The sequence below is a fragment of the Punica granatum genome, unplaced genomic scaffold (genome assembly GCF_007655135.1).
Source record: "Punica granatum isolate Tunisia-2019 unplaced genomic scaffold, ASM765513v2 Contig00424, whole genome shotgun sequence".
NCBI lineage: Eukaryota > Viridiplantae > Streptophyta > Magnoliopsida > Myrtales > Lythraceae > Punica > Punica granatum.
In genome coordinates, this window is record NW_022204338.1 from 8155 (window position 1) to 25546 (window position 17392).

A 17392-nucleotide genomic window follows, 5' to 3' on the forward strand; every position below is an offset into this window, starting at 1 on the left:
GGATTCTAGTACTGCCTAACCCCATCAACAGAAGCAAGTCCCCATAGATGAAGGCATCGGTCAGAGATGCAAGGCGCGGGCAGGCAGCAGAGAGGGAAGAGACCCGAAATCGATCAATAATGTTTAATTAGTGTTTTTATTTGGGCCTAATGTTTAACTAGGTGACAACTCACGCATTGCGTGGGAAAGATTTTTTAACAATAAGTAATATTTAAAATTAAGTATATTATGAAATTTTATTCAAGAAAAATATATTGTGCATTAAAATTGTTTCACTTAAAAATAAAGTGAGTTCAGCAAACAACTATATTTTATCAAGAATGAAATTATCCTAACTATATTGTGAAAAAAGGAAGTGCTGTGCCCATTTTTCAAGTATAAGAAAATGCAAATCTTAAATTATTTTAGGAAAGCAAACAACTAGAAAAGACACCTATTCAAGAATATAATTTTTTTTCTCTATGATAATGACAATAAATATATATTATAATATAATTATTTTTTACTATCAATATTATATTCAACTCAATGTTTGATAGCTTACACAATCACAATGGTCATCTTAACAAAATTTGCATCTTACATAATAATCAAAGCTCTTCAATAGAATAGAAAATTCTTCAAACCAAATAATACAATAGGAGTAAGACCAAGGTTGTCAGAATCATGATTCTACCTAAAATCAATCGAGGGTCGTAGAATTGTGAATAGTAGAATTGAATCATGAATCGTAAGATTCTACCTGTAATTAAAAAAATAACATATATATATGTATCATACTTTCCTGAGCAGGAAAAATCAATCATTGTTCATTCAAAAAAGACCACAAATCAATAATAAGTCTTAAAAGCACAAGGCATCTGTAACAAATTTAAACTGGTTATAGGATATTCTGAAAATATGTACAGACTGGGGATTAACCTTTGCACAATGAGAGGCATGTACCTTGCCAAAAGAAATCACCTTCTTCCTCAAAGAATCTACTTTTCTCAAAACCTGTCAAGGAGCGATGTTAAATGAAAATAACAAGACCACTCCACTGCTCTAGAACCTCTTAACAGAACTAAACCCATCTCCAGAAGTATATATGCAAAGAAAAAAGAACAAAGCTAAGGTAACCACTGTACCTCTATACTAAATATGTTTCATAAACACCTATATGCTACAACTATATTTCATAAGCATCTATATGTACAGAATCGAAGATACACTACCCACTGCCCAAAATCGAAGATAGACTGGCTACAAAGAGAAAGAGAGAGAGAGAGTACAAAATCGGCTCAATCGAGCAAGCATGAGTTTGGGGAAGGGAGAATTAGAGCTCAGAATCGAAGTTTGGAGAAGGTAATATACCTGCCCTGCCCCCGGTCGAAGCTCGGAACAGTCGAGAAGGTACCTGCCACTTGGAGAAGGTACCTAAGAGAGAATACAGGTGGAAGCTCGGAGTACAGGTTGAATTAGAGCTAAGAATCGAAACTCGGAGAAGTTATCGTACCTGGTTGAAGCTCGGTCCAATCAAAGCTTGGAAAAGCGGAGAAGCTAGCTGGTTGGAAGATTTAGGGCAGAACTCGTCGAAGACTCGAAGATTTAGGGCAAACTGGTCAAAGCTTGGACTAGAAGCATGGAAGAAATTGGGGAAAATCGGAAAACCCGATTGGAAAGAAAGAAGAAAGGGAGGGGGAAGAGAGGGATAAAGAAAAGTGTTGAGGCTTGGGCTTCGCCAGCTTCTGGGCCTGGGCTTGGCCCGACTCTGGCCTGAACCCAGAATCGCAAAATCGGTCCGATTCTGCAATTTTGCGAATCAGCGTCTGATTCACCACCGATTGTACCGTCCCGACTCATCCCGTGGAATCGGAATCGGTGACTCTCTTTCGAATCCTAGAATCGTACGATTCTATGATTCGAATCGCGATTCTGACAATCATGAGTAAGACAACTATCTAAACGCTTAATGAATAGGTAGTGCCAACTCATAATAATTGAAAAGATCGCAATAGTATAAAATAACAACTAAATTTTAATGCGGTGGAATGACTGAATAATTTTAATGAAAATAGGAAAACTTGATGAATGTGAAAAAAAAAATCAATGAAAGAAATATTATTTTACCTGCAATAAATGAAATCATTTATGAAATAATAAATATGTTATGAACCTCGTTGAACTGAAGAAGAAACCTAACTTCAAACCTGCGTGAGCAGAAAAAAGCTAACTTCAGGTATGAATCTTAGTGCTAGACGACCAAATATATATGCATAATTATTTAAAAAAATTCTCATCTGTTAAAACATTAGACTAGAATTATAGTTAAGTAATATTACGATATATCTAAATGATGGACTATATTACATTAAATATTTCAGGTACCCTTATCAGAGTATATTCCACTAATGTGCGCTTATTGAAAATATATTCCATTGTATACTCCACTTTTCCTAATTCCACTAATATACCCTTAATTGAAATATATTTCATTGTATATATTCCACTGTATATTATTGCCTTGTGTATTCATATACATATTCCATGGGGCCATATATGGATATAATCTATATATTACACTACATAGATAAATAAGAAACTATTACAAATATATATTTCTCCCGTAGATAAATATTTCCTTACTATATAAATGACGACGTAGCATCGCGAGAGAGCTCCATTTTTTTATTTTTGATAATGTGGTGGTGTAAAAATTTAGTTCGGCACTTTATTTTCATATATATATATATATATATATATATTATATATGGAGTTGTGATTGTGGTTTGATTCGATCTGTCTGTAGAGGAATTGTAATTAGGGTTTCTTTTTTTGTTTAATGGGGTGCGCATGGAAGAGGCTCTCGAAGGATGGGTACACCGATTGAATTGTCAATTAGGGATCTTTTTTAATGGGAAAAGATCAAATTTGGTCCTCAACCTTTAGCTCTTTTTCTATCTTAGTTCTAAACCTTTTTTTTTTGCTGGATTTCGTCCTCAATTTTTTTCGCTCGGTATGAGTTCAGTCCTTCCGTCCAAAATTCTGTCAATTTTCCCTGACATGTATAGTCGTCAAATGAGAGTGCGCCACATGCACGACAAATCACTGTTATTCTAAACCGGTTATTATAGAGCAAATCCGATACTTTTTTTAATTAGATATGGAAACCGGACTAAGATATTTTCGGTTCTTTTAGGATTCCAGCCATCTGTTAATGCATGAGACGATGAAAGAGAAGCGATGGCTGGAATCATAACAAAGCTGGAAATATCTTAGTTCGGTTTACGGTTCTGATTAAAAAAAGAATCGGATTTGCTCTATAATAACCGGTTTAAAATAGCAGTGATCTGTCGCACACGTGGCGCACTCTCATTTGACGAATATACATGTTAGGGAAAGTGGATGGAAGGACCGAACTCATACTGCGCGAAAAAGATTGAGGACGAAATCCAGTCAAAGAAAATGTTTAGGACTAAGATAGAAAAAGAGTTAAAGATTGATGACCAAATTTGACCTTTTGCCTTTTTTAATTTTTTTATTGATCTGATTGGGTTTTCTAGGGTAAAGGGCTTTTCTTTTTCTTTTTCTTTTTTCTTTTTTATTTTTATTTATTATTTAATTAATTTGATTCGGACCTTTTTGTTTGTTTAATATAATTTCTAAATTATAAATTTGAATTTTTCAATGAATTGGCTGGCTCGGAAATAATACAAACTGCTACGGACTGATCCTATTCCTAGGGTGCAATCGAGTTTTGTGGGAAATCATCATTTTTCATAAATATCGCTAGGCCGAGGTTTCTCTATTGAAATCCAATGACAAAGATATTGGCTCGTGTCCACTGTAAAAGAAATTAGTGGTGTTAGTATACTCTTCCGTAAAATAAAAAAAAGCAAATAAATTAGAGATCTCGTCCTCAACTCTGAAATTTATTACATTAAGTCCTTGTAATTCAATTTAATTTAAATAAGCCCCTCATCTTGAGTGGTCTTTCTGTCCCTTTCTGTGATCCCAAGAGTTTCAAAGAATGCTCTCATGAACCTTCCATTGAGAATTCTCTACTGTCAATTTTGCCGTTTACCGTTTTATCTTATTCATTAATAAGAAATGACTCCTAGATCCTAGATAAAGCAAGGGGTTGTTTGGTTTGAATATTGTTAGTTTACTCAAAATTAGGGGATACCCATATATTGTGCGATAATATTTTATCAATTCTTTTCTAATCAAATATATAAAATCAATGCATGTGACACTAATAAATAGAAATAAAAGAAATTATGTACTGAGTAGATTTATCACCATGAATTGTGAGTGAAACATGATAAACAAGTATACATAGTTTTATGGAAATACAACAACACATATACATATATACATTAAATCTACCCATATTTCGTATAATATTAAGGTGTAGGAAACACCAAAAAAATAAAATAAAAGACTTATAAACTGAATTTTAAATTCTACTATTTATAGGAAATTTAGTGCATAAAAAATATAAATGCATTAAATCTACCTAACAGAGATATCGTGTGAGAGTAATGTGTAGAAAAAACTAAAAAAGAAAAAAGAAAAAAGAAAGACACTTATAAGCTGAATTTTAAGTCTACTTATTACAGGAAATGTAGTGCGTCGAATTCAAAAAACAATAACGTATCTTGATGAGTTATTTTAAATTATCAAGAAATCTTTTAATTTTTCAAAAAAGACTCACAATTATATATTGATATCTACAAATAATATGAACATATTTTCAAAATTCAATGAATATTATTACAAATAAAATATAGAAAAAATTGATTTAATCAGAATTAAAAATTGAAATGCATGAATCCCAGCCATAGAAATTAAATTCGTTGAATATGATAACAAAGTGCATGAACTTGGCAACATGAAAAGATATATATCCACGGTTGAGCTTCCTATGGATAAATACATGAATCTCTTTGAAGAATTAAATTCTCCAAGCAATCCAAAAGGCGATTAATCACAAGTTGAGGGTTTTGAAAATACAAATCCTCATAAGCGCTTGTCAGCTTTTATATATTTTAATAGATGTTAAGGATTTTGTGAATATATGTTCACCTGTTTATCTGAATTCTTGGAATATAGTTTGGAATGCAACGATTATTGTATTTGGGGAATGTATTGGATTTTGAGAATATAAAGAGTCATATTGTAATGTTGATATGTAAGATGAATTAATGGGATGTCATTTTGAAATAATTAGATTTGTATCGCATGGTGTGACATAAATATTTTCTTTGTCGTGTAAATCTTTGTTTTCTTTTCTTTTTTGCTTTAAAAGTTTTGTTTTTGAATTAATTCTACAAGACTTTTTTTTCCTATGTGTACTATGGTATTTGGAAGTCTAATGGGTTCTGACTAATTCAATTCGAGCTAAATCGGCCCATTAAAAAGTAAAAACTCCCAATCAAGAATTTTCTTTATTCACAAGAGACTCGAACCTGAACCTTATTTTAGGAGAATAAGTAGGGTTGATAAAAAAAATCGACTGCCTCGAAAATCCAATCTAAACCACCTTTACTCGGCCTGAATTTTCAATTAGGTTAGATTACGATTACGATTCGATCCCCTCTGTCTTTTTCGGTTATGGGGATGGGGACGGGTTTCAAAATCATAACCTCGAATAGCCCGATCAGCCCCAAATTTGCATTATAATTAATTTTCTCAACCCATTCCAATGAGCCCACTAAGCTTGCCTATAGCCCACTACCCAGTAAGCCCTTATCAAAACCCTTCAAAACTTTAGACTATCCTCACTCCTCCACTTCTTTGTTGTAATTGCAAACCTTCATCTCCCTTTTCATTGAGTGTCGCATCTGCTCTGTGGTCATGCTCACGAAGGTTCGTTTCCTTTCTTCTTTTAATTGTCTTTCACCTTAGTTAATTAATAAAGATTGCCTGTTCTTGCTTTAAGTTTTCGTTGATTTTTTTTCATTTTTTCCAACAGCGTAGATGTCTTCGAATAATTTTCTCGAGTAACTCGAGAACCGAAATGTAAAAGTTTGTAATCGTAAGGGTTGGTTTTTTTTACTTATTTCGGTTGGTTCTCGGGGATGGGTCCTGAAATCCTTGAACCGATGAAAGCAGTGAACTATAATTTTACCCCGAAATTGCCCCGAACCGAACCATGATCAGCCCTAGGAATAAGCGCAAAACCGTCCTTGTTGGTTTATATAAGACTTTTTCGGGCTTTAACTTATTAGACATATTTTAATAAAAATCAATTATTAAAAATTAAATTAATAGAGAAATAAAATGCGAAATGAGATAGAGAGTACCAAGAGCGAGATGGAGAGAGAAGCTTGAGGAGACAGATGAAAGAGGGAGGAAGAAATTAAAAGAAGTTTTCCTAAGCTTAGTGATGAAAAGGGGAACTTGCAACTACCAATTTATTCTCCAATCTATTGACTACTAATTTTTCATATATTTCTGCAAAGGATATATTTTTGAAAGAGAAAAGTTATACACCACTGGTCCTTCTCTCCAGTATAATAACAATATATGCATTATTGATTTGACTCTGTAACCTAGGCATCCTAGTTCATTACAACTAAAATATAATCGAAAGCCAAATAAAGATACTCTTCAGCACTGCCATGATCATTCTACTCAATATGGGAGATCCATGAATCTATTACAATGATAGGAAAGAAAATGAATTTGGGACCTCTTGATTCTAAATTGGCATACTATATTATTGTATTAAGATCCTTTCCTCATATAAGAGCTATATTAGACTTTACTGACCCAAAAGGAAGAAGTCCACTCCCTGTGGACTTTGTTATAACTTGCAAAAAGCTTATTTAATTCCAAAGTTGTGTGTGCATTTATATTACAAAAAAAGCTCCAATAATTTAAACAAATTGAATATTCATCTGAACTTGTATAGCTTTCAAATTTAATTGAGATTGGACTCACATAAATTATTTGTTTTCCTTGACCTCTATCTCTAAAATGTGGAAATATTTGAAGGTCGACATGGCGCACCACTGATTTCCACGGCTTCTGTTGAGGTCATCGTCAAGGACTGCTACTCCGGTTATCTTTGCATAAATTCGAGTTACATATAATTAGATATACGATCTCATTACTGCATGGAGCAGTACACATAATATCACTTTTCGTACTTTTTCATAGTCTTCACATTATTTTCAAATTTGTATGATCTTGTACAGAAAAATGTCAAGAGATGTTATAATAAGAAATAATGGAGTCCCATATCCATGAAGAAAAGTTATAAAAATAAATAACGGAGTCCCATCGCCAGCAACGCCAGTGCCTCATCTCATGCAGGCCCACATCTCTTGGCCCATCACAGCCCAACTTTCTAACAAGCCCAGCTCAGTAGATCAACGTTTGGTTGCTATCTTTTAACTTTGGGAAGCAGCTTCTAATGCAAGTCATCGCATCTGCATTTGATTTCACCGAGGGCCTCCTCACGACGTGCTTCACTCAGATGATGTTCAAGTTCAACGTCGGATCTCACCCGATGTGTTTGAGGGGAGTATTCGAAATAATAAAGGTTATCAAAATATCTAATTTGATGTTGTTTTGGGTGATTGTGTGAAATCTCTAATATCTATTGTATTCCGCTCTTCTATAAATAAGTGCACCCTTCACGTTATCCTTTGTGCGAGATATATTCTTTTAATTACCTCTCATGTAGAATCTCTATAAAAGCTAAAGTCAAACAATTATTTAATGTAACTTAAGAGATAGAGATTTATCATATTCCAGTTGGAAACCTGTCTGATTCAACAAACTATAAAAACAAGCTGACAAACCATAAAATTCGCAAATATCGCACTATAAGTTACTTAAATTACACTTACCAAGTTTTTGAATGGTTACGCACATTTCTTAGTCTTTAAAAAGATAAAAGGCAACCAACGTGGGTTGATTGAAGCAGTTCGACGCTTAATCATCTTAAGGAAGGTCTCGAGTTCGAGTCTTGTGTATGGAGAAATCTACGCTAGAAGAATTTTTATCTCTTAGTGGATATACCCGACTCGAATTAAATTAGTTAGGACTGATGAGTTTCCACATACTTGGATACACACCGAAAAAAAAAGATAAAGACACTCACTATTGAAATCGGATCGATGACTAGATAAGCTGATCTTGCCATTATAAAATTCAGTTTCTAGAGGTGGCTTGTTTAGGTGTATCCGTGCATCTTCCCTTCTGTCTACCAAAAAGGAAAGAAAAGGTCTCGGGTTCTTTTGAATATAGAAAATCCACGATTGAGAGAGGTTCACCCCTTGATGAATTGACCTAGTCCAAACCTGAACAAATTGACATCCATTGTACTTTTGGATATCAAGTAGTACAGATTGATAATTCACACGATATGTCGGTATATCATTTTGATGGTTTATGAAAATCTTGAACAATGACCGTAGTAATTGACCTTGTAACTTGATGCAGTCAAAGCCAATTGAGGTACTGGCTTGGTGGTTTCTGTCGCCGGCGGGAGGAGCAGTGGCCGCGCCAGCGATGAACGGAGAAGTTGAGGAGGGGATGGAGAGAGAATCGGATTCTCCCGCCCATGCTTTCATTTGGAATTTTTCTCTTAGCCCTCAATTAATGGAAGGCTTACTATCTATATACGTACCTATGTTGGGCTTGCCCTCAAGTGTGGGCTTTAGATACCTTGGGCCGAGCCCATTGGGTCCGTAAAAACAATTTCCGACCTTATTCTCTTGGGGGTGATGCTACAGTGATTGGTGCAAAAAAACAACCACCGCAATTATTTTATTATTGACCGTCAGATTCCTAACATGCAATCATTACCGTACAAGCGTATTATATTTTATTACTTTAAGATTCCCCCTGATTTTTTGACTATCCATATACTTTCGGCCACATATTTTCTTGTCCACATTTGGTCTCGCCTGAGAAGGAGACGGATGCAGCTCAATATTTATTAAACTGAACTGAATTTCAACGCTTCAACCAAATTAAAAATTATTTAATTTGTTAATCTATCTGTACACATATACAAATCTCACCTTTGTGAAACACTTCTTGTGGTGCATTGCTTCTCGGTTTGTCTATAATTCTCTTCTTTTTGGTTTAGAGTACGGGCACCAGTGATAAGGCTCAGATTTTAATTTTAATTCAAAATTAATTTTGATTTTCGGACTTAAAAAAAATACTTTATTAGTTCAAGAGTAATAAACGGCCTTAATAAATTCTACCAATAATATAAAATATAGATATTGAGCTTAATCGAAGCAACCCGCTTACCTCTCAAATAAAGATGGATCAATATTTCTCTTGAGATCTCTTAATTAGCATACAACAATATCAATATCCCACTTCATTAACATCTTTTTATCTCAAGCAAAAGCGTCATGCTTCTGACGCTTGATCATGGCTAGTACGTACATAGCAGCTGTTATTCAAATCAATATGTATGGGCTCAATAATCTGCGAATCTTTACATGCAGAAAATAATAGGGGAAGTAAAGAAACTAAATTATTCAATTGTACGACTAGATGTATATGGCTGAAAATATGGATAATTAAACCGTCAGAACTGAATCTTAAACTAAAATAATTTAAGACACGTGTATAGTTAGGATTTTATGTAAGAAGATATGATGGTCAGAAATAAAATAATAGTGATGATTGTTTTTGGATGCCAACGGCTGTAGAATCACCAATTCTTTTGGTCTAATCCTTATCCATATCATAATTATCTTTTGTACAAAAATCATTTGAGATGAATAAAAGCCGACCAATAAAGGCTTTGGTTTTCCAAAGTTCATGGATTGGATATTGAGCTTTTAGATGTCATGCTTTTCAATGCAATGAAAAAATTTAGGATGTCAATAAACAAATAAAAACTAAGGTCAATGTCGAGATATAGGGAGGTAACAGATGAGAATCAAAGCCGAGAGGGTCGCGATGACCGAGAATATTCGAGAGTGTGGGGATGGAAAAGAGTCCAGAAGCAAAAGTGATGGAAAGAAAGGCCATGTACTGTACTAGTATTTTTCTAAATTAATTATGTTAAAGCAGCCCGTGGAACGTTCTAGACTGTATAACATGTCTTCTCCATATATAGTGTGCCCTAACTGAAGATATGGGTATATATTATATTATATATCAAGTTGAAACTGTTAAGGCATGATCGAGCATGCAAGTGGAAACAATGAGATTTTTGTTGTTTATCAATTTGTGTCTAACAGAAAGTAGTTCATGTCCAAACAATCCGCCTGCACACACGTGGGCACCAATCAATTATTACACGTGGGTATTGGAGTTCCACCAGTGAGAATCGAATCCCGGACTTGAAGAGTATATATATATATATATATATATATATGCTTTTTCTTAGGAAGGTGATATGAGGAAAATGGACCTAATAGAAGAGTAAATAATAAACGGGCGTGAAATATTACCTTATTAATGTTAATAATTGAATTTATATTTTTTAATTTCAAATTGAGGGTGGGCGCCATTCCATTGAATCCTTTCTGGAAAATTTTCTATTTCTAGCTTTTCCCAAACCCTAAAATCCTAAAACCCTAACCCCCCGCCCCCGCCTTCTCATGAGTTGCTATATATGTTTGTCATCTCCTCTTATTATTAACTTCAACTTTTTTAGCTTTCTCAAAGTTTCCACTTAACGTGCGATCTCTCTTGAAGGCTTCATCTTCAATGGCCTTCGGCAGTATGCGGAGAATTCTTCTTGGTTTTTTATTCTTTACTCAGTGTTTTCACGACTTTGTTTGGGGAGCACCGCAAGCTCCTTGTTACTTCATCTTCGGGGACTCACTCGCAGACTGTGGCAACAACAATAACCTCAAAACACTAGCCCGATCGAATTACTATCCTTATGGAGTGGACTTCCCTAAGGGTCCTACTGGGCAGTTCACCAATGGTCGCACTGTTGCCGATGTTATAGGTCTCCTTTGTTCTAATTATGTTTTATATAATATGACACCTTTATGATTTTTGATATACATGTATATTTGTGTTGGATCTGATCCAAATCCTAGATGAAATGCGAATTGTTTTGAGTTGTTATCAATTAGTTTTGCATCGACATTAACAGATCTTCTCGCAATAATATGTGTTTTGTTGCACCCAAATGTCGAGCTAACATAAACTGGTTGTAAGACATGACTTGTATGGAAAGCTAATGTTCGATATATGCTCTTGGCTGTCATGAATAATAGTTGTATTAGAAGGTTTCGCATTTACAAATTCTTGAATGCCAGTAGTGGAGACGAGATTAATTGAAAAGTGATCAGTTTTCGGTTAGATATGTGCAGGTGAACTTTTGGGTTTTGATCACTTCATTCCGCCTTTGCAAATTTAACGGGAGCAGATGTCCGAAAGGGAGTGAATTATGCATCATCTTCATCGGGAATTCGGGATGAAACCGGGATGCAACAGGTACATAGCACAGTCCATAACTCATATTTTGGGATCAAGTGCACATAATGCTGCTTAAATAAGTATTTAATCATTATATTTAGTATACGGGAAGCGATGTACGTGCATTGAAATCTTTACATTACTTCCTTAAATTTCAATTCCAGAGATCATGAGGAAAATAAGACTCTAAATTATAGATGAAGCCCTATTTGGCTATAAATAACAATTTTGCCTAGATATCTCCGAGAGACGTCGGATTAATTATACATATATCTTATAATCAAATAGCTTCTTTGTTTATTTGAATTTTTTTGTTTATAATTGAGGAACATGGCGAGAGGAACATATGGTTAAACATTATATTAGGTATTTTATTTCCATATTTTATTCCCATATTTTATTTCCATATTAAATATTTTATTTCCATATTAGGTATTTTAAACCTAAGGATTTCATATTAGGTATTAGTCTCATCTCGTCGATTCTCATGGTAGAACTATCTGTGTCCCCATATTAGGTCTTTATTTCCTTATTATATATGGTATTGGCCACCATTATAATCCAAAAAAATTTCTTGTGAAATATATATGTATTGGATTGTTTGATTTTAGAGTTAAGTTGAGTTGAATTTTGATTTTAATTGGGTTGTAATGATTGTAATGATTGTATTGTTGAATTATGAGAAAAAATGTGAAAAAGTAATGAATATTTGAGGGAAAAATAATGATTGTGCCGTTGACTTATGGACAATATAATTGATAGTTGAGATAATTTAGTATTAATATTGAATTCAATTATTAAAAAATTGAAGAAAAATGGAAAAGTAATATTTATATTATTGATTTTTGTTCTGTAGTGAGTTGAGTTAAAGTTAGATTTAAAATTTTAAAAACTCGATTGCAAAACCAAACGGGGTGAGAATTCCATATTAGGTTTTTTATTTCCATATGTTATTTCCATATCAGGTATTTTAAACCTAAGGATTTCATATTAAGTATTAGTCTCCTCTCGTCGATTCTCATGGTAGAACTATCTGTGTCCCCATATTAAGTATTTTATTTCCTTATTATATATGATATTGGCCTCCATTATAATCCGAAAAAATTTCTTGTGAAATATATATGCACTAGTTGTGGGAAAGGATTCCATATTAGGTATTTTATGTCCATATTAGGTATTTCCATATTTTATTTCCATATTAGGTATTTTATTTCCATATTAGGTATTTTAAACCTAAGGATTTCATATTAGGTTTTAGTCTCCCCTCGTCGATTCTCATGGTAGAACTATCTGTGTCCCCATATTAAGTATTTTATTTCCTTATTATATATGGTATTGGCCTCCATTATAATCCGAAAAAATTCTTGTGAAATATATATGCACTAGTTGTGGGAATATCAATTTCTGACCTGATCCATATCTATTAAGAAAGATAAAGGGAATAGCCTATGTACATGCAAATGGATATAAGCATTGTCCATGCATCTTTCAAGGATTGAATTTTTGATGAAATGAGCAAGCCAGTACACATAAATGAATCTTGATGCATCTTTCTAGTCATATGATTTGTATCGAGTTACTAACCACAGAAGCTCACATTAAACTGTAGAATTTTATTTCATCAGTACTATCATTGTTCCCTATATAGGTCTAATTTGATGGTAAATACATATACACATTTGGTGAGATTCTTGTCTAACCGTTCGCAATTGTGCAGACAATTTTAGAAGTTAATTATAAAATGCAAAAATTGAATCAATTTTAAAGCAAAATAATATACATTTACTTACAAAAGTAACTAAAATACTTTTGGAGGTTAACCGTGTTAAGCGCGGAATAAATCGTACACACTTTGAGTGAAATGTTATTATAATATTGTTAGTTAATTAGCAGTAATTAGCAGTTAATTGACGGTATATGCATAATTTATAAATTAAAAGTAACTATGACTTAAAGTTAAATAAATTAAAAGTAAATATGAATTAAAATTAAAAAATTATAAGAATAATTATAACTAAATCCAATCGATATAATGTCATGCAGAAATTTTAATATTTTTAAAAACAATTATATTTATTAAAAGTCTGAGGGTAAATTACAAAAAAAATCCAAATTTTGTAAAATGTCTCAATTTTGTCCTAAATTTTGTTTTGTAACAAAACAAACCATAAGTTTTCTAAAGTGTCTCAAAAATGACCTCCGTTATAACTTCTGTCAATTTTTGCTGCTGATGGTGGGTCCCTTTAACAGTCCACGTAGGTCACACGTAGGCTAGTGGGTCCCTTTAACAGTCCACGTAGGTCACACGTAGGCAAAAATTGACGGAAGTTATAACGGAGGTCATTTTTGAGACATTTTAGAAAACTTATGGTTTTTTTTGTTACAAAGCAAAATTTAGGACAAAACTGAGACATTTTACAAAATTTGGGTTTTTTTGTAATTTGCCCAAAGTCTGAAGGATGAAGAGAAGTGGCCAACGGGCTTGCAGGGAGAGAGAGGGGAAAAAAAAGGATTGGATGTGGTAATTATTCTTTAATTTATAATTTTAACCCTTATTTTATGGTTTGTATTATTTGAAATTATTTTTGTAAGGACGTTTTGGGAAAGGAAAGTAACAACAAAGGAAGGTCCTTTGTTAATATAATTGATCTAGGAGAGATAAATAGTTTGTATATATATATATATGTATTAATGGTATAATTAACAAAATAATCACTTTTTGGAATATTTAGTCCATCGTTCATCGAAAATTTAAATGAAAATGCAAAAAGACAAAAGAAGATATGTAAAAAAAATTGTGCACAAAATATGCCGAGAAAGGTAGGGGGAAATAAAACTAAAAATAAGGAATTGTGGAACTGAGGAAATCGATATAGGGAAGACAGGGACGTGAGAGAGTATAGATTAGTAATGCTTGAAATATATTATTTTAATTGTTAATCTAATAGTGCTTATCAATTGAATAATTTGTAGCAGGGGCATTCTATGAAAGAGACAAATCATTTAAGTTTGATATTGTTAGGATCTCAATTTTCAAACCTTGATTACGTGCAGGCTACAAGCCTTGAGTATCCACGAGGGACCTGCAAAAAGGGGAAGAAGGAAATCATGATTTCTTTCTCCGATGCTTAAATGCGAATATATTGAAGAAATGTAAAGAATTGAACACAGAGTTTAGTGATACTTAGAGATGTATTTATAGGTGTCTGAATTATCGATATCAAGATATTGCAATCTAGACAATATATTTGATTACCAGTAACATATAGATTTATTTATCAAATATATCATTAGAGATAACGTAATATCCCACGGAGATATCAATAGAATATTGCTAGATAACATAGAATATATTCATAGATGGATTTCTTGAGTGGAAACATATTACCAAAACGGAGAATATCGATGTGAACCTGATCTGCTAAATAGAGCCGATTTTCTCACCCCTAACACATATAATGATAGGGGTACAGGATTTATCCGGATACAATATTAAAAAAAAAACCATTAGCTTCGAATTGAATTGTTTGGGTACTTGAGCGTATGCATCGAAAAAGGATAGTATTAGATTATCAATTAAGTAAGAGGGCAATCTTTAAGCTTTGCAATTCATATTGCAATCTTTAAGTTTTTTTTTATGAGTAAAATTATGGAAGTCATTACTCTCGCAATTCTGTGAGATCAAGCATGAAAGGTGATTCTCTCTGCCAACAAGTACGCTTCCAGAGTCGAACTAACATTCTCTTCCTTACAGGGGTCGAAGTTGCTTATCACTAAATCAACATTTTGGTGGTTGCAATCTTTAAGTTTTGCCGACTGTAAAACATGGTATTGCATTGTAAATACCACATTTATTTCTGTTATTATTATTATTATTATTATTATTGTTATTATTATTATTATTATTATTATTATTATTATTATTATTATTATTATTATTTTTCAGGGTGAGAGAGTGAGCTTGAATGAGCAGCTGAAGAATCACTTCAACATAGTGTCCCGAATCATCAGCATTTCTTCAAACGAATCTGCAGGGAAAGAGCACTTAGAAAAATGCATATAAATAACTACATAAATAACTATTTCATGCCTGAATTCTATCCAACCAGTAAAGATTATTCTCCTCAACAGTATGCGGACGTGCTTGTGAAGCAGTACTCTGAGCAACTCGAGGTGAGATCTCAAAAATCAAGTAACAATTTTATGCAAGATGCTACCTGGTTACCAGAAATTTCGGGGACCAAATGCAACATTTTATAACTATTGCCATTCAATTATATCTTTTTTCTTTCCTTTAAAAAAACAACTTTTTGCATTAATATGTCAGCGATTATATTCCTATGGAGCAAGAAAGGTGGCTATATTTGGTGTTGGGCTGATTGGACAAGTCCCAGAAATGAAGAATAGATTTGGTGCAAACTCTTCGATGGTGGACGATGCGGCTCAACTATTCAGCAACAAGTTGCTACCCCTTGTCAATGACTTGAGCAGACAATTAACTTCTGCCAAGTTCACTTATGTAAACACCACCGCAATCGCCCTCACAAGCTCCCCTTTATTAGGTACGTTTATTTTGGTAGCAAAGCACAGGCTGGTGTATGGGAGTTTTGTTGCATAATATTATGTTGCACTTCATTCTTCAACATATTGAAAGCCACATTAGCTGCTCTCTTAACGTCAATTCCTATCCTTCTGTTAGCTTTTCAGCAGCCTCGAGATAGCTGCTGCGAGCTGGTGAAAAATCTGGGCACCTGCATTGAAGGTCGCCCACCTTGCCCTTTTCGAGGATCGTATGCATACTTTGATGGATTCCATCCTACGGAAGCGGTGAATAAAGCCTTTGCGACAAGAGCATACAACAGGCTTTTACCATCAGATGCTTCTCCTTATGGCATCAAACAACTCGCGCAGCTCCCATGATTAATTCAAGGCTACATCAAATATTACTTGTAGAACATGCCTTTAATTAAAAGTAAGTCCGTTCCTTCATACCAGGCAAAATAAGTGATCTGAGTCGACAAAAATAGGCTAGTGCAGTTCACATTAATTGTTTTAGCTATCACGTGTGGCTCGCTTTGAGCTATTAAATTTATCTGTATGTGCAGTCATCTAATGAAGATGACATTTGGATGTAATCTAAAGAGGACATGTTTGGGGTTGTACGCTCTAGAAAATTATGTTCATCTTGAATGAGTCGGACTAGCAATATTCTCTTTTTTTAGTATGATCACTAGGTGCCGTCACTCTTGAATGAGTCGGACTAGATCCGGCGAGTGTCGTCTTTGCTCTGACCTTGAACTGACGATTTCGGAGGCTGAAGCATTATACTCAAACAATTTACCTTCCACCCAAGAAAAGTGAAAAGAGAAAAGAAAAATCACCAGGCTGCAGGACAGCATGAGTCTCACCATGGGAAAAAGTCTTATATGTAAGAAGTATACCATGTCGAAATGTCGAAATGTTATAAGTCTATAAGATTTCACCAATATACCTATTGATTTTTAGAAATATCACAAAAAAAGAAGAAATTATTGCTCGCAAAAGTAATATTTTTATCTCTTCTGACACAATACTACCTGGTATATATACCCATTACACATAATACATTCTCTGTCAGTGTGGAGGGTTGCTGTTGTGATAATAGGGGGCACACCAGGATAGCAATGATGGAGCCATTGATTTTGTTGACTCCAGCAATACAAGCTTTGTTGCAGCTCAATGAGGCATCAGTTTTGATGATGATCCAGTCAGGTGCCGGTAGCCGGCTCAGGTAGGCTGTATATGCTTACTTGTTTATCTGAATTCTTGGAATATAGTTTGGAATGCAAAGATTATTGTATTTGGGGAATGTATTGGATTTTTTAGGATATAAAGAGTCATATTGTAATGTTGATATGTAAGATGAATTAATGGGAAGTCATTTTGTAATAATTAGATTTGTATCGCATTACGCATGGTGTGACATAAATATTTTCTTTGTCATGTAAATCTT

General features: G+C 33.8%; 1 protein-coding gene and 1 pseudogene across 1 annotated transcript; one reads left to right on the forward strand and one right to left on the reverse strand.

The window, feature by feature from the left end:
* Positions 1 to 495: 495 nt before the first annotated feature.
* LOC116190346 lies at positions 496 to 9047 on the reverse strand. The gene is made up of 5 exons (XM_031520034.1): positions 9021 to 9047; positions 1496 to 1786; positions 1354 to 1396; positions 946 to 996; positions 496 to 742 (listed from the first exon to the last, which is right to left on the reverse strand). The coding sequence occupies exons 1-5, from the start codon at positions 9045 to 9047 to the stop codon at positions 621 to 623; spliced, it is 534 nt and encodes a 177-aa protein (XP_031375894.1). The 3' UTR covers positions 496 to 620.
* Positions 9048 to 9921: 874 nt separating this feature from the next.
* LOC116190347 lies at positions 9922 to 16320 on the forward strand (annotated as a pseudogene).
* The last annotated feature ends 1072 nt before the right edge of the window (positions 16321 to 17392 follow it).